The 25,420-nt window shown below is 38.1% G+C and overlaps 1 protein-coding gene across 1 annotated transcript in view; it reads left to right on the top strand.

Annotated features, from left to right (window-relative positions):
• The window catches only part of SPTAN1 (spectrin alpha, non-erythrocytic 1), a 49,719-nt gene that overhangs the window by 12,443 nt on the left and 11,856 nt on the right, over positions 1–25,420 (top strand). The window contains exons 9-40 of the mRNA XM_075170338.1: positions 1,227–1,362; positions 1,903–2,004; positions 2,788–2,925; positions 3,374–3,484; positions 3,945–4,022; positions 4,202–4,357; positions 4,708–4,912; positions 5,039–5,220; positions 5,998–6,241; positions 6,568–6,690; positions 7,488–7,705; positions 8,450–8,542; positions 8,923–9,057; positions 9,545–9,693; positions 11,019–11,078; positions 13,336–13,534; positions 14,804–14,908; positions 15,710–15,733; positions 16,076–16,111; positions 17,916–17,963; positions 18,613–18,704; positions 19,083–19,227; positions 19,345–19,526; positions 19,696–19,795; positions 19,937–20,134; positions 20,258–20,404; positions 20,947–21,050; positions 21,188–21,350; positions 23,605–23,736; positions 24,089–24,226; positions 24,587–24,691; positions 24,912–25,120. Coding sequence (XP_075026439.1) covers positions 1,227–1,362; positions 1,903–2,004; positions 2,788–2,925; positions 3,374–3,484; positions 3,945–4,022; positions 4,202–4,357; positions 4,708–4,912; positions 5,039–5,220; positions 5,998–6,241; positions 6,568–6,690; positions 7,488–7,705; positions 8,450–8,542; positions 8,923–9,057; positions 9,545–9,693; positions 11,019–11,078; positions 13,336–13,534; positions 14,804–14,908; positions 15,710–15,733; positions 16,076–16,111; positions 17,916–17,963; positions 18,613–18,704; positions 19,083–19,227; positions 19,345–19,526; positions 19,696–19,795; positions 19,937–20,134; positions 20,258–20,404; positions 20,947–21,050; positions 21,188–21,350; positions 23,605–23,736; positions 24,089–24,226; positions 24,587–24,691; positions 24,912–25,120 — 4,257 coding nt within the window. The remainder of the gene's footprint in view (positions 1–1,226; positions 1,363–1,902; positions 2,005–2,787; positions 2,926–3,373; positions 3,485–3,944; positions 4,023–4,201; positions 4,358–4,707; positions 4,913–5,038; positions 5,221–5,997; positions 6,242–6,567; positions 6,691–7,487; positions 7,706–8,449; positions 8,543–8,922; positions 9,058–9,544; positions 9,694–11,018; positions 11,079–13,335; positions 13,535–14,803; positions 14,909–15,709; positions 15,734–16,075; positions 16,112–17,915; positions 17,964–18,612; positions 18,705–19,082; positions 19,228–19,344; positions 19,527–19,695; positions 19,796–19,936; positions 20,135–20,257; positions 20,405–20,946; positions 21,051–21,187; positions 21,351–23,604; positions 23,737–24,088; positions 24,227–24,586; positions 24,692–24,911; positions 25,121–25,420) is intronic.

Genomic DNA, 25,420 nt, shown 5'->3' with positions numbered 1-25,420 from the left:
ACCTTTCTTCCATGTTCAAATTTGACAGAGGACTCTTGGGAGAGAAGAAAGGGATGCTGTTTCCAGGATTTTTTGATGATTCTGATGTTTTCAGAAGCAGTCTTGTTCACCAAATTATATTTTACGATAACTTCTTGTACTAAGAGAAATATTTATATGATAAATAAATACTCACAGTTTTTGGTCATTCTCCGGATGTGGATCAACTATGAAAATAGACACCTTGATGTTTTAGGGTGTTTGCTTTTTTTTCCATTTGCGTTGATATCTGCATTTTGAAGTACGTTATCTGACTATATTTTAGTTTTGGTGGTTTTTTCTCATACACATATTACAAATCTTTTCACTGTGCAGTCCTTATGATTCTCTATGAAGACTAAAGTATGGTATATTGTTTGATGTATTGTCCTAGACTAAATGAAGTACCTGTTTCTGTGGTAGTTGCTTTGTGGCTGTGGGATTTGTCTTCATCCAGTCTTGTTTCTATACTAGCCTGGTTGTGTATGAAACATACCAAAAAGAAACTTACTCTAATACGGTGGTTAGTTTACATCCTTTCTGGTTTTGTTTTTCTGCTGTTTGTTCCCTCCCATGATGCAAGATTTATGGTGGTGGAGACCCACACAAGTAATCATTTTTCCTTTGCCTTCCCTGTCATAATCTCTTCAGATCAATTAACAGCAAGTCTAAAAGGGAAACAGAAACCGATCACTTTTGCTGATAAGTGTTAAGCACATGCCAAAGGCACTGTAAGGCGCACTGAAAGGAATCTGAGAATTTGTTTGCTTGTTGTTTTAAGGCTGAGGCACGTGCAGTTGAAACTTTCTGTCGGTTCCCCCCCACACACACTGCATTATGGTTGTGACAGAAGCAGTCCCATGGACTATCTTGAAACACTCTGCTTGAGAACTGTCTTTTGATTTCTGTTGTCTTCAACATACAGGCTTGTAGTTAGGAATATTCCTTTTACTTTCAATATAAGTTATATGCAAAACATGTCTTTGAGAAATTGATTTTGAACCTAGCCTTTTCCTAACTTTAAAAGGCTTCTTTTTTTGATTGAGAGCATATTTAGTTATTTAATATTCTGGTTGCATTTTGATATTGTCTTGTTTTGTTTCTATCAGAGGAACAGCTTTTATGTTTGTAACCCTTTCTTTGGGGTAAGGATGGAGAAACTATGCAAACAAATTATTCCCAACCATTTTTTCTTTTGCTTTCCTAAGACTGCAGCGCTTTCTTGCGGACTTCCGAGACCTCACCAGCTGGGTTACTGAGATGAAGGCTCTAATAAATGCTGATGAACTTGCCAATGACGTGGCTGGAGCAGAAGCCCTTCTAGATAGACATCAGGAGCATAAGGTATAGTGGTTATACAGCCAAATCCAGTCAGCAACCCTCAACAACTGATTTGTATGTCTAACACAGTCTCTGAGTCAGAACTGCTGATGTTGTATCACTGGAATCCTTTGATTATGCAGCTAAGACAGAACTAGATTGCTGTCCTGATTTGTTTACTTCGTTTCTTGATAGCAGATATACACTAATAAATAAGTATTTAAGAATGCTTATGATATTTTTTAAAAAATAATTAGACCTGATAGCAGTCAGTTGGACTAACGACTGTTTCAGTTCTCCATGATGAGGAATTGCTGTAAGAAGGCAGAAAGAATGCAGCTTAGAACCAACCTTTAGTTTAATTTTACCAATATGAATTTATACTTCCCTTATCTGCATTGTAAGGTAATAGATTCATTCTAGTTCTCATGTTAAGTGTAATGTATTTAAAGATAGTTGAATGTTTATCATTCAGGTGTCCAAACTGTGGCCTCTGTGTTATTTTCCATATTCTGACACTCTGGATAAATTTTGGTAACAGCTTGTTTGTGTTCCCTTTCATAGGGAGAAATTGATGCCCATGAAGATAGCTTCAAATCTGCTGATGAGTCTGGCCAGGCTTTGCTTGCTGCTGGGCACTATGCTTCTGATGAAGTTAAAGAAAAGGTGAGTTGAGAGCAAGAGCTCCTAGAAGAATTCTGTCTTTCTTCTGTGTCCCTTAATTTAAAAGTTCATTTCTTGTTAAGGGTGTAAGCTGCAAAGTATCATCCCTCTAGGTTACAGGGCTTTTTTCATGTATTTAAGTAATGTGTGTTTTTCTTTCTCAAATTGACAGCTTCTGCCTATCTATTAGTGGGAACTATTAGGACTATTAGTACTATCTATTAGGAACAATTAGTATATCTTTCCTTCAAGAGAAAAATGGGTTATCTGTTTATCTAAGTTTAGGTTTGCTATCAGAAGTATCGGTAAATATTTAGTATTTCTAAATTTTAGTTTTCAAACTAATGGGGCCTCTCATGAAGTCTGCATATTGAAACATTGGTCCATCAGACAGTCCAAATGCCGTAAGTGAGAGTGGGCCAAAGAGATTTCAGAGGTTGAGAGAAGCGGGATGGTTTGCCGAAGAGCTTCTCTTACGAATAGGTCTGCAGTCAAAAAGAGCGGTTGTCCATTAAACATCTCTGTGTAGATTTAATTTGGAAAAGGAGAGGTTTCTGACAGAAGTCAAAAGGTTGTAGCCACTACTTAAGCTTGATAAGCTGAGAAAAGGCTTGCCCTATACGAGGATGATGATGTCAGCAACAGAGAACGATTCTTTACACAGGATGACATTTTCAGTCCAGTGTTAACCACTTTTTTAGAGTCACAGCTTGATTTTACATTGAGATGGAAATGAACCAGACTGTTAAATAAAATAATTATGTATTCCTCTTCCCAATCCATTAGCTGACCATCCTCTCAGATGAAAGATCTGCCTTGCTAGAACTATGGGAGCTTCGCAGACAACAGTACGAGCAGTGCATGGACCTGCAGCTTTTCTACAGAGATACTGAACAGGTTGACAACTGGATGAGCAAACAAGAAGTGAGTACATATCTCTGAACTCTCCAGATAGGGTTGATTTTCTTTTCTGGCTAGTCTTCTGTAGACTTAAACAATTGGTATTTACTAGTGGCAGTGACTGCCACTAAACATGCACTAGTGAGCAGAATGCTGTACAGAGTTATTTATCTGACTGCCCAAGCTGCTACGACGACTGTTTCCATCTAATGCTGAAACTATGAGTTGTGACAAGTTGGCTTGAGATTCCTTTTGTGTGTGTTAACTCTTGTAAAATGCTGTTTGAATAAGAAGCTAAAAAGAATTATTCAGAACCTTTGGCTGTTAGAGGCGTACAGGGAACACCATCCCAGCATATCATCCTTTACTTTTCAGTAGTATCATGTGGTAGGAAACATCACTGGCCATGCTTGAGTTGACTTAGAGCAGCTAAGCATGGAAACATAAAAATGTGTTTGTTTCCTTACTTTAGGCATTTCTGCTGAATGAAGACCTTGGCGATTCTCTGGATAGTGTGGAGGCTCTTCTAAAGAAGCATGAAGACTTTGAGAAATCCCTAAGTGCCCAAGAGGAGAAAATCACAGTAAGACATTTACGTTAGGTGATCACTAAATGGGCAAGAAATAAAACAAGTGAATTTGTTGACTGGGGAGGAGAGTGCTGGAGGATGACAAAGAAGGGTGGGGTTTGAGCTGCAGAACGATCCGCTGTTACGTGGGATGTACTATCTCTAAATTATATGTATTGTCTCTAAAAAGGAAAATAGTGGAAAAGGTAGGATAGGGCTCAATTGCTGCCTCGGAGGGCTGAGTAACCCACTGCTTGCATATCATGCTAGCACACGAGTGGATGAAGATTTGTCAAAAATCTTCACTCATCCACATGTATGATGATGATACAGATTAAAAAGGGTGTAACAATAGCTATCTTAATGGCTTTCTGTTAGTTTTACTGTTATAAACTTTTGACAATTAATCTACTAAGTAAACTTGCACAAACAATTTTTATTACACCAAATAAATGGAAAACTGTTTTCTCTTTAGGCATTAGATGAGTTCGCTACTAAATTGATTCAGAATAACCATTATGCCATGGATGATGTTGCTACACGCAGAGATGCTGTAAGTATCTAAAATAGATTTGGACTGTAGACTTTAAATCATGTTCTGCTGTATTATTGTAAATGGTATGAACTGCAACATAGGATAAGTCAGCAGAACTCTCCCAAAAGTACAGATACAGTGGCGGTTCTCACAAGCTTGAAGAATTTAAAAACCTTTACTTTTTTTTTTTTTTTCAGTTGCTGAGCCGCCGAAATGCCCTTCATGAGAGAGCTATGTACCGCCGTGCTCAACTTGCAGATTCTTTCCATCTGCAGCAGTTTTTCCGAGACTCTGATGAGCTAAAGAGTTGGGTTAATGAAAAAATGAAAACTGCAACAGATGAGGCATACAAGGTAAATACAAAGACGAACATTAGACTAACTTTAAGGCAATCCTAGGCTTGATGTAATCACTCTAATGATATGAAGCAGTGTCAGCCAAAATGTTGCTGATAGTAGGCAGTATTAATGGCAACAGGAGGAATTGCAATTTCTCCCTGACCCCAAGGGGGATTTTCCCATCATGCTGTAATCATGCTTATTCAATAGCTTAAGTGTTCTGATTTCAAAGGCATATTTTTGGCACCATATCCTCTTATGACATCTTGGCATGTATATGAATGTAGTCTAATTTTAAAAATTCTTCAGAGACCTATAGATACTAATTTTGGATTGAAAGGTTCTTGTTCTTTCTTCATCTGTAGGATCCATCAAACTTGCAAGGTAAAGTTCAGAAACATCAGGCTTTTGAAGCAGAGCTTTCTGCTAATCAGAGTCGTATTGATGCACTGGAGAAAGCTGGTCAGAAGTTGATTGATGTCAATCACTATGCATCTGATGAAGTGGCAGCTCGCATGAACGAAGTTATCAGCTTGTGGAAAAAACTCCTGGAGGCCACTGAGCTCAAAGGTACGACTTGCTCAGAAGAATATGGGCAATTTTTTTTCTAGAGAGTTTAGCAAGGAGAAGACAGGAAGTGAATTAAAAGTGGAAAACCTAAGTCATCTTTTCCTCTTGCCGCTCTGTCTTGGTCAGGTATAAAACTGCGTGAAGCCAATCAACAGCAGCAGTTTAATCGCAATGTGGAAGACATTGAGCTGTGGCTGTATGAAGTAGAGGGACACTTGGCTTCTGATGATTATGGAAAAGATCTTACTAATGTTCAGAATCTTCAGAAGAAACATGCCCTGCTAGAGGCAGATGTTGCTGCCCATCAGGTAAGGGACATAATTTTTCTTCCTGCCCTTTCAGATCTGCTCACTCAAAAGTATTCACTCCAAAGACCTTAGCAGGTCTGTATTTTCATAATTTTTGTAGTCAGAAGTAATTTTGAACTGAAATGTAAATTGTCTGTTTCTAAGAACAATATCTTAATGACTTTGACAAAATTAGCATTTTGAAAAACACTGTGACCTGCTGACAGCACAGCATTGTTTTGTGCTGTGAATACCAACTTAAAAAGATGTGCTGTGCTTTGTGTAGGAAATAATTCCCCTTAGACTCTCCGTTTGCGAACGCCTTATTCTTGTTCAGTTTGTTTTCATACAGCTCTAAGAAATGGGAGGGAGAAGAGATCAGTTTTTAAATACAGAACTACAGCAAATGGTTCCTACGTTTGCAAATGATCTTTAGGGGAATTAAATCCACAGCAAGAAAATCAACAAAATCTGGGTTCCCACAACTGGAATTACCAGTTGTTAACAATTGAAAAGTGGTTCATCTAGAGTAGCACATCTGTAAAGTTAATGTAATTTCAGAAATCTTTTGTTTCTTTATTTTATGAAATTGACAGATTAAAACCAATTACATTTACGTAATGTGTTGAATATTATCCAGGACATAATTATTACCAGAATTACTGCACTGGCAGTGTGCAGCTGAGGTTCTCTTCTTCTGTCACAACATAACTTACTAGCAAAGACCTGAAAATACTCTTCAAATGTTTTCAGTCACTGCAGAGATCTGACATAATTCTATTGCTGAATTAATTTTAGGATCGTATAGATGGCATTACCATCCAGGCACGCCAGTTCCAAGATGCTGGGCACTTTGATGCTGACAATATCAAGAAGAAACAAGAAGCTTTAGTAGCTCGTTATGAAGCTCTAAAGGATCCTATGGTAGCTCGCAAGCAGAAACTTGCAGATTCTCTTCGCCTGCAGCAGCTTTTCCGTGACATTGAGGATGAAGAGACCTGGATTAGGGAAAAAGAACCTATTGCAGCTTCAACAAACCGAGGTTGGTCTATCCCGGTATCTCCAGGATTTAGATGTCAGAATTGCTCTGTTATAACTTGTCTTTTTATGGAACATTTCCTGGAAATTTCTGAAATGTTTATTGTAATTAACATTGCCTAGAGTTACGTATTTGCCATCTACCCATGGTTCTTTAATTGTTGTGTTACTTCTACAATTCCAGTGGGTAACTTAGTTTTCATAGTGCTCTGTCTTCATTGTGATAGTACTTATTCTGCAAGTTTGTCTAGCGCTGGTTGCAGCTTCCTTGAAACTTTTGTTTAGTCTAATGACTCTGAATTAGCTGATTAACTATTTTATATCTCTCAGGCAAAGATTTAATTGGTGTCCAGAATCTGCTAAAGAAACACCAGGCTTTGCAGGCAGAAATTGCAGGCCATGAGCCCCGCATTAAAGCAGTCACACAGAAAGGAAATGCTATGGTGGAAGAAGGTACGTCTCAATGTTTTTTAACTTTTCCTCTTTCAGAAACCCAAGTCTTCGTGCTGGACTTTGTTCTCTGGCCCTATACAATTAAGAATCACTGCCTGTTTTTATCCAGGCAATAGAAAGGTGCCTGCTAGCAGGATGAACTTCTGGTCATTCTTCCATCTAAAAATAAAAATAGATTCCTTGATGGGAACCTGTCACGATTTTCACAGATCTCCATCTGCTCTTGATAAACACATATGAGCCCTGTATTCAACAGCGTTATGCCTATGATATTTAGTCTCCATTTTTAAATTTATTAAAGGTTTGTATCTGAGATACATAATCACGATGTGAGAGGTGATCCTTTACAGAGACAGTAAGAGTCAATTCCTGCTTTTAAATAAATAGGTATCTTTTTTTCTGACTGAGTGTTCTTAACACCAGAATACTAAAAAAAATTTCCCTGATTCCAGGGTTCAGAATGCAGGTCTGAAATAATATTTATCTGTTGTCAAAACTCTGCCACTGGAAAGAGATGACCTTTGCTGTTTCATCATGGAGAAGAAATGCTATGATGTGTCTTGTTTTGTTCTTCATGATTCAGATATTCCTAGTACAGTTTGATTGACAGGTACAGTGTTTTCCAGTCTGACGCAAAAGGACAAGCTGGGTTGTGCTTTCATTATTCTAGTCAGAACAGGCTACATAGGTTTAAGCAGGTCCAATTTCTGTGACTTTCAAGAAGTACAAGTAATCTTTCAGTGTGTATTTTTTATGTCTCCGTAAGTCCTTCAGTTCCCTCTCTTTTTGTTACCTAGGACATTTTGCAGCCGAGGATGTGAAAATCAAATTGAACGAGCTAAACCAAAAATGGGACTCTCTGAAAGCTAAAGCATCTCAGCGTCGACAAGACCTAGAGGATTCCCTGCAAGCTCAGCAGTACTTTGCTGATGCTAATGAGGCAGAATCCTGGATGAGGGAAAAGGAGCCCATTGTAGGCAGCACAGACTACGGAAAAGATGAAGACTCTGCTGAGGTATTTGAGATTGTTGTTTTGAATCAGTTTTGCATAAACACTGTGAGGATTTGTCCAGCGGTAAAAAAATAAGAAGTTCTGCTAATTTCAGGATTCTTAAGAAAAAAGACAGAAGATTCTCACAATTCAATCTGAATTTTGGCTCAGAGTCAAAAGATGACAGTTTTTGCTCTGTCTTAGTTATTGCACATGAAATTTTGCTGTTCAGTATATTAAACTAATTGCGAGGAAACTTTACATTTGTATTCACTCTTTTATAGGTTTGGCTTTTTTGTAAAGAGACTAATATCAGCAAATTCCTCATGTGATGTTGCATTTCAGTACTGAGTCTGGCTTTCAGTAGTTCATTGGTCTGAAAGTAATTTTTTTGTCTGGAGTTATTTTACTAGTATCGTTCTGCCGTCAAACACCACATCCCAGACACTGCTGACTGACATTTCATCAAAATGAAGTGCAGTTTATAGGCATACTTTCAAACTTAACACTATTTCCAGAGTGATATGTGGCATTCCTGGTCAGAACAAAAGAATGTGTCTGAGATAAGGTAGAGAAAAAGCGCAAGAAGCATTTGGACAACTATCTAGCCTGTGAATAAATAGAAGTAGTTATTCTCATGAGAGTCACAAGACTGGCAGCTCTGAAAAACCCACATTCCCTGTGTATGGAGCCAAAGTATACATTTTAAGCAGAGCAGTATTTGTAAAGTGACTAGGTGTACATGTTGTTTTTATCATTTGCTTTCAGGCTCTTCTGAAGAAACATGAAGCTTTGATGTCCGATCTTTCCGCTTATGGCAGTAGCATACAGGCGTTAAGGGAACAGGCCCAGTCATGCAGGGTAAGGAAAGATGCTAATCATGCTGCTAAAATTCTTGGGTCAGCAGAAGGTAAAGACAAAGCTTAATAACACTTTTTGGTTTTGAGAACTTACTGCAGACTGTACTTGATTTTCTCAAAAAAATTAGTGGTCTGTTTTTATAATCATAACAGGCAGCTGTGTTGCATTGGAAGAAAACAGTATAATGTGGTGGTTTTCAAGGTTTGAGCCCAGACAGCATTTAAAATAAGTCTATCTGCATTACATTTATTTCAACAAGAATCTTTTTAAGGCACTACAGTAGCTTTAGTTGAGGCTGAAGTATTTTTTAGGACAACTCCATTGATTGTAATAAACATGGAACAACTCTGGTTTTTTTTTTTGTGCTCCTTCTTTGTTAGCAACAAGTTGCTCCCACAGATGATGAAACTGGAAAAGAGCTTGTTCTGGCACTCTATGATTACCAAGAGAAGAGTCCCCGGGAGGTGACTATGAAAAAGGGAGATATCCTCACCTTACTCAACAGCACCAACAAGGTATAGTCTTGCCGTCTGGTTTGCTGAGCTGCTTGGCGCGCTTGGTGGTGTGTGTTCTGTGGAGCGTTTTTTCTGTTGATTTTTTCTGAATAAGAGCATTCTAAAAAGTTAAAGAATTTGCACATTTAGTCCATGTTCCCATTCGGCACTTTAGTACCCCTCTTCAGCTCATTCTCATGACTCCTCTACAGCTGCCAACTTTTCTAAGTCAGATAAACAACATGCTGTAGGGCATGTGTCTGTGAGAAAACTTATTTCCCTACCGTTGAGGAATTTCTGACCAAACACAAGGGGAGACATGGAAATAAGACCTAGTCTTCAAGAGGCAGTTTGAAATGATCTCCATAAACAGAGCAAACTGTTGTGAGCATCACTGGTTTTCTTGTGTTAATAGAAGCCTCTAATTTGCAGGTTTCAGTTGCTCAGCGTGCTTTATGCTTGGTGCTTGCCTCACAGTGGTTGCTTTTTTTTTTTTTTCCTTTTCCAGGACTGGTGGAAAGTTGAAGTTAATGACCGTCAGGGCTTTGTGCCAGCTGCCTATGTGAAAAAACTAGATCCTGCCCAGTCTGCATCCCGAGAGAATCTCCTGGAAGAGCAAGGCAGCATAGCATTGCGACAGGAGCAAATTGACAATCAGTAAGATCTAACTGATGAGATACGACACCCATCCAGCATTTGCTGGCTTGGCCTTTGGCTCGCGTATGCCAGAAGTTTAGGTTAATACTTCTTACACTAGGGTGTAATTAATTGGAGCAAAACAAGGGGCTCCTTTACCAGGGGTGCCATATTGAGTTGTTTTATTCTTATTCTAGATTTTCTTGTTGCTTTTCCCATTTTTTAACTGTAAAACTCATGACACTAGAGCTCCACTTGCTGTCTAACTTCAGTATTTTATGTGTTCCTTTTGTTGTTGTATCTAATAACTTAAACTTGTTTGTGAGTTATATCTGTCCTAAGCAGCTCTTGTATTTGTAGTTGTCACTTCTTAATGTGCGATCTGTTTTGAAAAGCTTTCTTAAATTTGGTTACATAAAGTACAGTACCCTCCCTATATAGGGCTGCCTCTGGAGGTGACCTCCTTAGGAGCTGTGACTACTTTGGTGCTAGCTCATTACTTTTTTTCCTGAAATGTGGTGCCATTATTTGTTGCCATTACATGGGCTAAAATGCGTCCCCCTCTTTTTTTATTTTCTTCCTTCCCTTTCTTTTAAAAGAGGAACATGCCATTGCAAATAGAGAAAACTGTATGGCTGCTTGGTAATGACCTCCTAAAGCACATGGTAGTTGTAGATTAGTTCGAGCAAGGGCTGTGGGTGATAGCTGTGAGCTACTGGCTCATCTTATCAAGCCACTTGGAAGCCGAAGCTGAAAGTTTTATGCATACTCCCATCTGTTTGCACAGCTACGCTGTCATTCTGCATGAGAATTTCTTCCCACTCAGTTGTTTTGAGTCACCAGTTATTACGGTGACATGCAATAATTACTAGCTTTAGCTCTAGAATTAAAAAAAAAAAAAAAAAAAGAAAACAAAACAAAAGCTTGTACTAGTGAGAGGAAAGGATGCTGGAAAATTGTGACACATTGTTCAGGATTTTAATAATATGTAACTTTCTCTATGGGTTTGCATGCTGCTTTTAAGAACTAGAACGGCGTGCCTTATGTTAGAGCGAAGGAGAGGGAACCACCCTTTAGTTTACAATCACATGGCACAATGATCAGGAAATGAGGAGACCTTATAGAGAGAGTTCAACTGTACTGCTGAGGTTTCCTTATGTGAGTTGTACTCCTGGTCTGATTTGCTTTGTTTGCTTCTGAATGACACCTAATTTTCTCCATTTAAATGTGAACTCTTAACCATCTCCAACCACAGACGATCCATGGATGGAGCTGCTGCTTTCATTATTTTTGTTAATCTGACTAATTTTTTGCATGCATTTGCTGTGCTCCCTCTGTCTGTGCAGGACTCTCATAACTAAGGAAGTCGGCAGTGTATCTCTGCGTATGAAACAGGTCGAAGAACTGTGAGTAGGATTAGCCCTTTCTAAACCATGCTGTCTCCATACTGTCACTGTTCATTCTCCCTTTGTTTGTTTCTTTCTTTGGGAAAGCTGCTCCAAAGAGACATGAAGGAAGCAATTTCTGCAATGTGAATTATTTCAGTTTAGATGAGTGTCGTCGTATGCGTTTCATGTGTTCTTTATAGCCAGCCATCCAGCCAGCTGCTTATCTTGTTGGTCACCTGTGCGCTGCTAAATTGGTTGATGATGTTATTTTCCATTATGCTGATTTTGCTTACCAAATGAGGCTTTAGTGATACCTAGACTGTTTTCTTTAAAAAGCATTTTCTGAGGTGGCAGATAGAAATATTAGTTTGTTTATATAAATATGTATAAAACACATATACCAAGTATTTTGTCACCAAGCATTATTCATGTATATGAATACTTTGGAGTTTGGGAAGGGTGGGGTTATCATAGTTAAAGTAACATTCATGCTGGGTAGTCAAAAAGCATTAGTTTATTTGTATAGGATGATTTTTTTTAATTATAACATTAACGTAATTTTAAAACTTGTATTCAAGTCTCCTGGAAAACATACCAAGTTTGCATTATGTTCTTGAAAGTTGCTGGGAGATCCAAAGTAGTAGTGTTCATTGGCTGTACTTGACTGTCTTTTCATAGAAAATATATTTCTTGAGAATCAAAAGTGAAAATATTATGTTAATCTCTGAAGTGTTGCAAAGCAACTTTGAGGGAAGGTCTGCTTCTAAAGGAATTTTGCCCCAGATCCTCTATGAGCTTCGCAAGTATTTAATACCTAAAATTGTATGCTGAGGCAAACATCTGCAGTCAGGGCAGGCTTCAAAACAGTGTTTTCCTCAAGTCAGGGTAGAATGTTTCCATTCAAACCTAATACGAAAGATTCTTGGTTCCTTTCTATCCAGCCTTAAACCAGGATAGACAGGAAACCACAAAGTCTCTGCTTCGAGCTGATTATCAGTTTGAGGTATAGACATTACAGCCCAGGGTATCAAGGATTTTCTTCAACAGACTTTGTCACCTCTGAGTTATTGATTAGGAAAATACATCGTTGTATGTATGCTACATCGTTGAACTCTTCAAGCTGGGAGGTGTAATTGCTCAGTATTTGCCTGTGTGCTCCGAGGTGGGAAATGAAAACGTTGTAAGGCTGCCCTTTCCCCATTTGAGGCCCCTGCAGGTATCTCAGCAGTGTCTTACATTATTTAATTTAGTAACATTGAAGTGGATATCCTCGTGGCTTAATAATGAGAATCAGTTGCTGCTGTTGGATCACTGCAGTAGACCAATGTGCAATCTGATTCAGGATATAAAAAAAAAATCCAGATGCAGGTAGAATATCTCATCTTCTAGAAGACTTAAAATGGGGTAACAGTAAGAATGGGTGTTATGAATGCAGGTTCTTTAAAAACAGGTCCTATGCATTGCTAAACAGATCTGCAGTTCAGTATCAATGACTGTAAAACTTCCGTTGGCTTTTTTCAGCAATAGCTTGGGAAAGGTCTTGTAGGATTGACTGTGTCTAGTTGGTTACCAGGAATCAAATGGGAGACATCAGTTTTCTTGTGGTTTTAAAAAAGTGGCTGGTCTTTTGAGGTTTATTTGCCTGTTCAAACTGATTCAAACATTTTGAGGTTTTACTTTGCATTTATTCTAATGTAAATGAGGGGTAATTTCACTGATGTGGTTGGGAATTCCACAGATATAAAAACAGTGTATGTGAAATGAGTTTCATGGATTTCCCAGTTGAATATAGTTGTATTAGCGAAGAAATAACACCTTTTTTTAAACATTCAGGAGATTTTGCACTGAATAATGGCTAGGTAAGACATTTATGTCCAATAGCTGGGAGGCTAGTGGATTTTAATAATCTGATGGCAAACTTGATGTACTATAGGAAAATACTTCTCAGAAAGTAAGACCCTATGGAGTCATTCCTGCACTGCAGTGCTGCTATAGCTTAAGAGCCTACCCTGACCTAAGCTGTGATTTGGGTTTGCTTTTGCCCAGTGAAGTGTTGCATGTGGGAGATCTCATTTTGGTGTGCATATCCACGTAGAGGAGAAACCTATACAGTTCACATTTACCTAATCGCATACAAGTAGATCATTCTGTGGAAGAACAGTGTCTAGGCTGCAGGGGTTTCCCACATCTTTGGTGATACCAGTACTTGGTAAGTTACTGTGACTCTGCTCCGTTCAATCTGACTGCCCCCTGCTTTCCTTTTCTGCTTGTCCAGGTATCACTCTCTTCTTGAGCTGGGAGAAAAACGTAAAGGCATGTTAGAGAAGAGCTGCAAAAAATTTATGCTTTTCCGTGAAGCTAATGAGCTTCAACAGTGGATCAATGAGAAGGAAGCTGCACTCACAAATGAGGAAGTGGGCGCTGATCTGGAACAGGTGGAGGTGCTACAGAAGAAATTCGATGATTTTCAGAAGGTATGTTGTAATGCTGCATAATGTGTGTGTTGGTTTTGGTCTCTCCCCTTAGGCTTTCTGATCATATGTCTGTGATAATTTTTCATAGCTGAGCATAGTTGAGAAGGAAACATAGCTTTGATTGGAAATAAAAAGGTATAGATGCATTTTTTAGTTTTGTTTTGTGAGGATAGAGAGAATCCCACCTTCAAAAGTCTTCAGTTTGGTTACAGTCTTCAGGTTGCTACATGCTTCCCAGCTCCCAGAGAACTGAAACTCCTTCAACACATTCAAATGCAGAACCTGCCAAGCTTTGGAGGAATTTCATTTTGTGTAAAGCATAACCTTCAGTTAAGCTATTCCTCTTCCTTTTTGTTGAAAGGAAAGATGCATTTTAGTTTCCATCTGTAGAGTGTTTCCCAAGATTTGGAAAAATAAGTCTCTGTTTCAAAATGCTGGTAGCCTTTCTTTTTTTTTTTTTTGCAACACTAGTTGCAAAACTCCCAGTTTTTTCAACACTAGTTAATTTTTTATTTTCTTTGCATGAGGTGTGAAATAATTGCTTGGACAGATGTATTGATTCTGTCTACTTTGGTAAGAGCACTGAAATGCAAAGATGCCTGACCTTATACATTGGAAAAGACAGTGATTCGACAGTTCTGTGGACATTACCATGTTTACAGCTTGAAAATTGGCTAACAAACAATTTGAGCCAACCTAATACTGTAGGTGAGAAGATGATAGCAGTTACTGGATTTGGGTTCTTTAAAAATAAGCTGGTGGTTGAAATGAAAATGTCACCTATGAAATTTTAAGTGCAAGTTCTCCACTATTGCTTTTTTAACCAGGTTCCCTTTCTGCTTTATAGAAAGCTCTCTGTCAGTCTGTTTGGTTGGAAGCATATAAGTGTATTAGTAAAACTGCTTTTTAAGTTGGCCTTTTAGCTTATTCATGCAGTAATATGGATGATAGCTTTTGATCCTCGTGTTGGTAATGTTGTATACCTGACAGTTTAAAATCGTATTCCATTCCTAATTGTTCATTAACTTTGTGTATGGAAAACTCTGATAGTGTGTTTCTTTATTCCATTGATGCTTGGCGCTGGCAGCTGGGCTTTCTTGGCATAGACTCTCGTGCATTGTATATTCACTGGTAACTGTAAAGGTCAAGTGTGCTGAATTCCCGCTGTTTACAAACCGTGTACTTTTTGGCACCCCTGATATGCCAACTTGTTCCACATGTTTTGCTTGTGTGAATGTTAATGCTGTGATATTTTACTGTTCTGTGCAGGATTTAAAAGCTAATGAGTCACGTCTGAAGGACATAAACAAGGTTGCGAATGACCTGGAGTCAGAAGGGTTGATGGCGGATGAAGTGCAAGCAGTACAGCAACAGGTCCACTTCTTTTCTGACATAGTCTAATCCCCTTGAGAAGCAAAAGACTTTCTTCCTTTCTTTTGTCTGTTGTTTTCCGCTTTGTGTGTTATTGCAAGATTCTAGCTGTTCATTTTTGCTCTCTGGTCTGATAATACTGGTATTCTAACCAGAGACACTTAATGCCTGTTCTGTAGTCTGGCCATCACAAGGGTGTACCCTTTGAATTGTTTCTTTTTAAATAGTGCTATAGCAAGTTGCACCATCTCGAGCTTTTTTCTTTTCTTTTTTTTAGGAATGGAAAGTCTTTAAAATAGTATTAAAAGTAATGGAGAATCCATGCATTAGCTTTACTTCATATAAATTTGAAATTTCAGACTTCATTTCTTTGCAAGAAAAATGGTGAGGAATGCTAGGGGAAAAGAGAAGTAAAATAGAACTCAGCTTAAAGTGGGAGGGATTTTGTGGGTTTTGTTTTGGGTTTTTTTTTAGTAACATACCTAATTTTTTTTGTTTGCAAGCTTTTCACATACTTCTGCTATTTCTGTAAATAATTCTATTCGGTGTCAACAGAGTATTGAAGCCGTTTGTTGATTTTTCTGAGCTCGAAGATGATGTGTTGCAGTAGATGGTTGTCAGACTCCCATTTCAGCTACACGTTTAGGTTGTGCGAGCACTGTTTGGCTTAATGACATGCTGGTAACCCATTTGTAGAAGGATGGAAGTGTATCCCCTGCTATCTTCCCTTTCTCAAAAACAGTGAAAACTTACTTTTTGTTAGAAAATAACAAGTTGTTTCTGTTTGTCCTTTCTCCTTTGCAGGAAGTCTATGGTATGATGCCCAGGGTAAGTGTTAATTTCTGAGAGAACGTGGCAGTTATAACAGGTTTGGGATGTACAAGTAGAAGTTCAGCCATAATTGTAGTCCATTTCCATGAAGGAACTCAATAATGACTTTGAATGGACATAAAAAGATTATCTTATCTTCGATCCATTTATTTCCGGAGTGTCTTGCCCCACACCACAAATCAATGCAGAGCAGGATAATCCAAAATGACACAGATACTTGTAAAAATTGATGTGCTCTGTTAAGGATTGAACATGGAGAACTTTCAAAGATTTTTATATATGCTGATAGTTTTAGATTTTGCTTCCTATTTAAAGCTGTTTCTTCACATTTTCAAACAGGATGAAACTGATTCTAAGACAGCCTCTCCTTGGAAGGTAGGTGTCATTACTTAGTAGAACACAACAGGAAAGTAAAACAAAAACTACAGCACATCATCTTTTTTAGACCATAGACCTTCTCACATGCCCTTTTTTCTTTTTTTATTCCCACTGTTTTTTTTAAAGACTGTTGACAAAGTGATTTTAATGGTGTCCTAGTCTCAGCAAGTGTTTGGATTGGTATTGATGTAGGGTTAGTGATTTTTATTTCACTTTGCTTGTTTACTTCAACAAGCATGTTACAAAAATTTGTTGAGCATTCAGCAGGAATTCACCTTCATATACTTGCATACAGATTCTCTCAATATGTAAAGATGTCTTATAGGTACTACTCTTTCTTTTAAAAATAAAAGCCATCTAGGCAAAGTCAAGTACCTATATCAGCTCTCTATTTGCAGGTATGATTATGAGAATAACTGAGATAGGTTTCCAACAGAATTGCTCTAGCCGTAGAAATTGCTGACAGTCCGTTTTTTATCTCTGTTGTGAAACTCCGTTTCGAGCTTTTACTATAATACTGACTCCATTTTTTTACCAATGTTTTTAGGTATTACATGGCCACTAGATGCAAAATAGTCCCTATTCACTTAGCATGAGTTCTTTTTTCACGTAGCCAGCAGAAAGAAATGTTTTTATTCCTGAAAGTCAAAGCCATTTATGTCAATATTCCTTTAGTAAGGAATATGTTGTATGTGTATAGCAGTATCTTTTTCTTCCATTATTCATCTCTAGCTCATTATCTACAATTATTAGAAGAAGCCTTTCTCCATTCATTAGTGGCTTACAATAGAATAGCTGTCACCTGCTGATGCACAAAAATACCTTGAATATTTTTGACATTATCCATCATTGTGCTTTTCTCTAGTATTTCATTGCCATATTTCATGTCTTACATCCACCCTCTTAAGCTTAAAGCTGCTTGTACATCTTTTAGGTTGTGTGAATGTGGGAAAACCAGATAAGTATACAATATTTTGACAGTATTGTAGAAAATGCAGCCATGGCAACAAGAATTAATGATGTTGGGGTTTTTTTTTGCACACATTGTACACATGTACGTTGAATCCTAAGAGTCTCATAGTAACTTAGCAAACTATAAGTTCTTCTCTGTGTACATCTGCAAAGGGATGAACTTTGCAAGTAACCCATCATTGTCAGAAAAATAGATTGCATGTTGGAGGGAGTTGGTTGTCATTTTTCTAATTAGCCTTCAGCAATTTTAATGATGTTCTTGAAATACCTGAATTAACTGCTAAGCTGATTTTGCCAAAAACTCAGCCAAGAGTTAAACCATTTGGGTGATTATTTTTTTCTGTCCCCAGGACTAGGGATTTGTTTTTATTTGGTTTTTTTTTTTTTGAATGCTGACTTCACGTTTTCTCTTTTCTGTCCTTAAGACTATTATTGTTTGTTTCAATTTACACTAACATGATAGTACTCACTTGTAAATTTCTAACTATCCGTACTCTAATCTTTAATACCTTGGGTATTGCAACTAATTATTCTTAGTTGCTTTTGTAATTTACTTGCATTAATTTTCTTATTGTTTGCTTCTCTCTTTCATCTTAAACAACAGTGTATTCAAAACACTGTTCTAAAGAAGGATATAAAAATAAAATAATTCAACATTTTTCTTTGAAACCTTTAAAATCTAGGATGTTTCTCTCTTCCTACTTTTACAAAGTCTGTATTTTTGACCTGGGCCAAGTCATTATGGATTTTTAAGGATTGTTTTTTTCAGTCTGATTGCTTAGAGTTGACTTTAATGCTACTTTTTTTTTATTTCTGCCTTTTCATACAGTCTGCACGTTTGATGGTACACACAGTGGCAACCTTTAACTCAATCAAGGTAATAATACAACTTCTTCTGAGCTATTTTAAAAGCCAAGAACGTTGTTTCACCTTCCCTTTCCATAGTCTGTGTCTTTCATTATTCTTTATAAACCCTTTTGAATGAACTTTTTGAAAAAAGTATAGGCATACACAGAATTTGCTTCTCAGGTTACATAAATATCTTACTGTATACGTGAAATAATTTGTTTTTCCATCTCAGGAGAAACTCTTAAAATTGTTTTATTTAACTAGGCTACTTGAATTTGTGCATGCTTCTGGAATTAAGCAGAATATAGTAACCTTCACCTGTAGTGAAAGGCCAGTCTTGACTTTTCATTTATCTTATTGACTGCTTGATGAAGTTTATATACTGTAAAAGAAAGAATCTTCCAGCATTGCTATCAGTATTCTCAGTAGCCCCTGAAATAAAGCCTATAAAAATGGAGATGAAGAAGGGGTTGTTGGCATCTTTGCAAATGTCAGCAGAATGAAGAAGGCGCAGATAAGCATAGTGAACAAGGAGTTACTGGATGCTAAAGTTTTCTCTTTGACATCATAAAGCTTCAGAGGGTCCAGCACGAGAGTTTCTTGTTTAAACAGAAATGCTATAAAACTGTGGTCTGCAATATCAGTGGGATTTTTTCATTTGTTCGTTTGTTTTGCAGGAACTGAATGAACGCTGGAGGTCTCTGCAGCAGTTAGCAGAGGAGCGAAGCCAACTGTTGGGCAGTGCTCATGAAGTCCAGAGATTTCACAGGTGGGGTATCATATTTGGTCTTAATTCAGTAAAATACTTTGTCTATAAGAGTTCTAAAACACAGTGGGACCTATTCTAAACAAATTATACTTCAACCCCCAGTTCGTTCAGTGGAAGTTGGACCACCAGTGGTCCAACAAGAATTCTTCGTAGAAAAAGAAAGACTTGTTGACTTAAAAGTGTGGAGTTGCTGCGGGCTTGGGAGATCTGGACTGCTGTCCTTTTTTGCCAAAGTTCATTTGTGTCATCTTGGGAAATAATTTAATAGAACCATCAACTACTTGAGCTTCTCTGGAAATCGGTGACCTGTTAGGTATCAGAGATCCTAGTATGACCTCCATTTTAATTCTCTTTTTGCCTTTCCTTCACTCAAATCAGAGATGCTGATGAAACAAAAGAATGGATAGAGGAGAAGAATCAAGCATTAAATACAGACAACTATGGACATGACTTGGCCAGTGTGCAGGCTCTGCAGCGCAAACATGAAGGCTTTGAGAGAGACTTGGCAGCTCTTGGAGACAAGGTGAGGTTGTGGGGAGGACAAAACCAAAAGCTTTCCTTTTATCTAGCAGAAATGACTGAACTATAGAAAAGATTATTTTTGTTTTCATTGTGTTTATTTCCTTTTCTCTAATTCTAGGTGAATTCTCTTGGTGAAACTGCCCAACGGCTGATCCAGTCACATCCAGAATCTGCTGAAGATCTCCAAGAAAAATGTACCGAGTTGAATCAGGCTTGGAATAGTCTGGGAAAACGTGCTGACCAGCGCAAAGAGAAGCTTGGAGATTCTCACGACCTGCAGCGTTTCCTCAGTGACTTCAGGTAAAGACGCTATTCCCTTCCCCGCCAATTTGTCTGTCTGGTGAAGTATATATGGCTTATAGTTCCACAGGAATATTTCTGGGGAGGGTTCAAAAAAGGACTGGTTTTCCTGTTGTGACTTATTTCAATGGAGGGAGGGAAAAATTCTCTTATTAATGTGTGTTCACAGGGACCTTATGTCTTGGATTAATGGAATCCGGGGCCTGGTCTCCTCAGATGAACTTGCAAAGGATGTGACTGGAGCTGAAGCTTTATTGGAAAGGCACCAGGTATGTGGAAGATGATAAGTGTGTATCATAAACATCAACAAATGTTTCTTTTTCTGACACTTTCCATTTAGAGTTCCAAAAATAGATCAGTTCCAGCCCTGCCATCTATTTATTTAATTAACACATCTCTGTACATTGCAGGAACACCGCACTGAAATAGATGCAAGGGCTGGCACTTTCCAGGCATTTGAACAGTTTGGACAACAACTTCTGGCTCATGGACACTATGCCAGCCCAGAGATCAAGGAGAAACTGGATATTCTAGATCAAGAACGGACAGACCTAGAGAAGGCCTGGGTCCAGCGTAGGATGATGCTAGACCAATGCCTAGAACTACAGGTACTCTGCTGCATTTTTAAAAAGAAAAATAATTCCTCCTTTCATAAGAAAGTTTATTCTTTCATAGTCATGAGCACTGCTCTTGGTCTGTCTTTCTCATGCTTTGGAGTTTTTTCTCCCTAGCTGTTTCATCGGGACTGTGAACAAGCTGAAAACTGGATGGCTGCCCGAGAGGCTTTCCTGAATACAGAAGATAAAGGAGACTCCTTAGACAGTGTGGAGGCACTCATCAAGAAACATGAAGATTTTGATAAGGCAATCAATGTCCAGGTGAGGAGTGTAGCTGAAATAAGGGGAAAATAATTTAGTTTTCTTATGCAGATTATTAGCAAAAGAAGTTACTACCATGTGTGGCTTCTAAAGTTCAGTTCTAAATATTCAGCCGTTTGGGATCTGCTGCGGAAGTTTAGAAGCAGCTGATGCAGATAGGGATGTATTTTACTGCCTACAGTGTAGGAATAGTGGTAAGTATTTGTGTAAATCTCTTACTGATTTGAAATTTTTTTTTTTCTTTTTTAACAACAGAAAAAGGTGTATTTTCAGTTTCTTGTAACAGAAGGCTGCCTACTTTTATTGAGCTCATACTGCTGTAGCTTAAAGTCCAAAAGATACTTTTTTCCTAAATGCCACAGGTGAAAGATTTTCTGAAGTTGAACTCTCCAGTCTTGTTGAAGATAGACTTCCTTCATTGAGTCACATTTACAATAATGTATATTTAAAGAAGAAAAGAAAGTCTTGTTCCGTTCCAGACTCTGCTCATCACTTGACTTTAAGGAACCACAGTTCTAATTTATGGCTTCTGTTTTTAATAGGAAGAGAAAATTGCTGTCTTACAGTCTTTTGCGGACCAGTTGATCTCTGCCGATCATTATGCAAAAGGAGTCATTGCTAACAGACGCAATGAGGTTCTGGACAGGTCAGTATTGCCCTGTTAGATGGGATGCAGGTACTGACTGAGAGAGAATGCTCTTTGGCAACATTTTGTAGCTGTTAAACATGATGCCGTGTGCAGTCTTAGTTTTTCATTCAACATATGTATTTAATTGCATACAGGTGGCTTCGTCTGAAAGCTCAAATGATTGAAAAGAGATCGAAGCTAGGAGAATCTCAGACACTCCAGCAGTTCAGTCGTGATGTGGATGAAATAGAAGCTTGGATCAGTGAAAAGCTCCAAACTGCAAGTGATGAGTCATATAAGGATCCCACAAATATCCAGGTGAATATGATTCTCAGCTCAAAAATCAAAATACAGTTTTTAACTTTACAAGGCATACTCTGGTTTGAAAAAATATGCTCAGGAATTCTTGTTCAGTGATAACAGAATTATACACCATGTTGGACATGGTCTCTGTTTAACAAGGAGAAAATGGAAGTTACATTATGCATGAAAGGAGACCCAGAATAGAACTCACTTAGTAATTATTGATGCATATAATTAATAAGATATGTGGTATCTGCAGCAGCAAGTTTCCTGAGGAAACCCCTGAGCAGCTATTCTGTCTTTCTCCCAGCATCTAGATCATAAAATAAGGAAATGGAGTTCTTGGGTCTCATCTCTGTCTTATGTTCTAAAATGTGAAGTCTCATTTATTTTTCAGTATTAAGGAATAATTAATTAAAGTTACCTCTTATGTTTTAATACTAGTTTATGAATGCACTGAACTACTTCTCTCAATCTGTTTTATAGCTTTCCAAACTGCTGGTAAGTAGTTTGGACTAGCCCTGGTATGTGAATTTGTTTTCTTTGTATAGCTTATGTGTGAGCACAAGGTCTGGTTGCGGTCTGTTGCTCCATCCATCAGTTCATGCAATCTCTTTGTTTTCTATTAGTTCTTGACCTACATCCAGGTGCAGCTATTGATCTTCATGTTATGGGTGTGGCTTTTTTGTTAATGCCTATTCAGCATCATTTATTTGTGTATTCGTTTTGCAGGTGTTCTGCATGATCTGTTTAATTTGTGGTGCATTGGTGATGTAGTTTGGTGAGGTTTTTTAGGAGTTAGTCCATAGGAAAATGGGTTTCTATCCTCTTTTTTCAGAAATTTGGCTATTGGGCCTGTCATCCTCCTGTCTGGATCTAGAGTGGTGACGATTTAACAGGACACATAATGCCAACTCTGTTAGCTTGCATTTGTAGAATCAAATGCTAAAGATGGAGGAGTCAATAAAGTGATAGGCCTAGATGGCTTAGTTCTTGCGGCAGTAACATAGAAGGGAATAATATAGAAGGAATACTCCAGAAAAAGATACGTACCGGATGGAAAGCTGACAGGACTTGTAAGAATCCAAGAGGTGGAGTAAAATGAGGATATATGGAAGGAGAAGACGAAAAAAAGAAAGGGGAAGCTAACTAGAGTAAGAAAGGAAAGAACTGTTGTTTGTCACTGTAGACCGTGGTACATTAATTTTTTTTTTTTTTTAGTTGGAAAAAAATTAGAATTTTATATTAAACCAAAAAGGCTTGTCTTGGATTTGTTGTCATGGTAATTATATGGAGATATGCAATTGGCAGCTTTTTAATTGAATTTTACACATTGGATTTGAAGGATATGTTTTTATAATCTCAGCATTCGGGATTAACAGTTCCCAAAATAAAGCAGTTCATGCAGAATTTCTCATGCCAGCGCTATAGTATTTTCCATCTTTTATTTTTAGTCTAACATTTCCTTTCATTCCATTCTCTCAGGGCATTGTATACCCATGTCCAACGTTACTAGCATTTCCAGTTAATACTTGTAAATTCTGTCTTGTCATTTTTGTGCTATTGTTATCTTCCTGGTGGGTGGATGGATCATGTATATGTGAGAGAGAACCGCACACTTCCTCCCACACCAAGGCTCCGGTTGTTCTCATGGTGCTATCAACTCAGCAGAGAAATTTTTTTAACAAATAATTCACAGTTATTTTTATAGAGTTTATGGTTGTTAATTCATTATTTTAATATATCATGTGGTCACATATGACTTTGCCTAATACCAAAACTGTGCAGAAAGCAGCTGCAGCAGTGATTTCTCTTCATTATCTAAAGATTAGGAAGGGAAATAGAAATTTGTGAAATACTATAGGAATAGAAAGGATGATCTACTGTGCTTCTGCCTACGTATGTATAATTGCTGCTTTTCAAAGGTGATGGCACTGAAAATGAGAACGCTTTACTTGAATAACAACTAAGCTTAATGCAAGGAACGTTGCATGGGCATCTGTAAAATGCAGAAGATGTTTCCTGAGTTGTATGTATCAGCTCACAGACAGTTTTGCTAGGTCAAAGCTTGATGGTTACTCAGATTAATGAGAATTACTATTTGAGTGAGCAGCAAGTATTCTTACTGAGAGAGAGAACTTCTTTAGATCAGGCAATATAGAAACCTCTTTATGTTTGTAGATAACTCTTGTGCTCTCCTCTCGGCCCATGAGAACAATTTAGGAGCCCTTTGTCCAGTCTCTAACACTTCCGCTTTTGTCATATTCAGAGCAAACACCAGAAACACCAAGCCTTTGAAGCTGAGCTCCATGCCAACGCGGATCGGATCCGTGGAGTCATTGATATGGGGAACTCTCTGATTGAAAGAGGAGCATGTGCTGGCAGTGAGGATGCTGTGAAGGTAGATACAAGAAGTCTTAGAAGATTTGCTTAGTTTTTGCTTTGAGAAGTGTTTGGATAATTGGGGGAGGAGAGTGTCCCTCGAAAACAAATCTTGTTTTATAGAAGCTTTTCTATTTCAGCTATGCAGTAGAAATCAGGGTAATCATTCTGCTTCGTTCTGAAGGGTTTTCCGATCCTACGATCGGGATGTAAAAGTTGAACTGAATTATAGCTAGGCAGCATGAAATAGTGTAATTTGTGTAATTTGAATATCTGGAATCAGCAGCCAAACTTGTACCTTATTCTGGTTTTGCATTTATCAGAACTTATGTTTTTAGTTTGTAGCATTTATCTTTTCCATTTTATAACAGGCACGCCTAGCTGCCCTGGCCGACCAGTGGCAATTCCTGGTACAGAAATCAGCAGAGAAGAGTCAGAAACTGAAAGAAGCTAATAAGCAACAGAATTTCAATACTGGAATCAAGGACTTTGATTTCTGGCTTTCAGAGGTAACTGAGATTGGGATTATTTACTTGGCAAGACTTGTTTTTCTAATTTTTGATTCCTTTTGCTGATGTTAGATTTTGTGGGGCACAGCCCAACTTTGAGCAAGTCTAGATTTATTTTGAAAAAACCTTAATTATGACTAAAAAGCTTGTGGATGTTATTATTTATAAGCAATAAGGTGAGAAGAAGCGTATTTGCATAGAATCTGTTAGGAATTAAACAGGTGATGAGGCAAAGGTTTATCCACACTGTAGAAAATTGAGAAGAGAATTAATTTGCACAGTTTTAAAGACATTATAATTTCTAGGGTTTTGTGAAAACACAACTCATTCTCCATCCCTTTCTTCCTTCCCCATCCCCAGGTGGAGGCTTTGTTGGCATCTGAAGACTATGGGAAGGACTTGGCATCAGTTAACAACCTTCTGAAAAAACACCAATTATTGGAAGCTGATATATCTGCTCATGAGGTATTGCTTTCTCTTTTAGTTTTGGAAGATAAATCGTGGTAATCGGCAAATTCTACAGATACCACTTCAGTACATGCTGCAGTCATATACTTGTTGAAACATGTTTTCTTAATAAAAATTGTGACTCTGCACAGCAGTCGGGTTATGATTTTTATACTGACATAACAAACACAGAACTGAGATCCAAGCAATTCACACACTTTTTCACCCACGTTTCCAGGATCGTCTGAAGGACCTGAACAGTCAGGCTGACAGTTTGATGACCAGCAGTGCTTTCGATACCTCCCAAGTAAAGGATAAACGTGAGACCATTAATGGGCGCTTTCAGAGGATTAAGAGTATGGCAGCTGCCCGCCGTGCAAAGCTGAACGAGTCCCACCGTTTGCATCAGTTTTTCCGTGATATGGATGATGAGGAGTCCTGGATCAAGTGTGTATTTTGGAAGTTCTAGGCTCTGGCATGGGGGCATGTGCTTACTGCTAGCATGCTAACAATATTCATAGTCTGTAGTATGGTTTTATAACTTGGCTTATCCACAAGTATGTGTCTCTACAAGAAATCACCTTTGCCCCCCAGTCAAGGAAAACTATATTCAAAATGGCTTCAGCAGTAGCCTGGGTGTGGCTTCTTAGCTACAGTTTTCTTTGGTCAAACCCCAAGAAGGAAAGCTCTGTACTGGAAAAAGTAATGCTGTTTAGACCTAGACCTAGACCAGATAACTGAAATTTG

Source organism: Calonectris borealis, chromosome 21 (genome assembly GCF_964195595.1).
Source record: "Calonectris borealis chromosome 21, bCalBor7.hap1.2, whole genome shotgun sequence".
Classification (NCBI taxonomy): domain Eukaryota; kingdom Metazoa; phylum Chordata; class Aves; order Procellariiformes; family Procellariidae; genus Calonectris; species Calonectris borealis.
The sequence above is the reverse complement of the archived record's forward strand: the minus strand, read 5'-3'. Positions and strand labels throughout refer to the sequence as shown.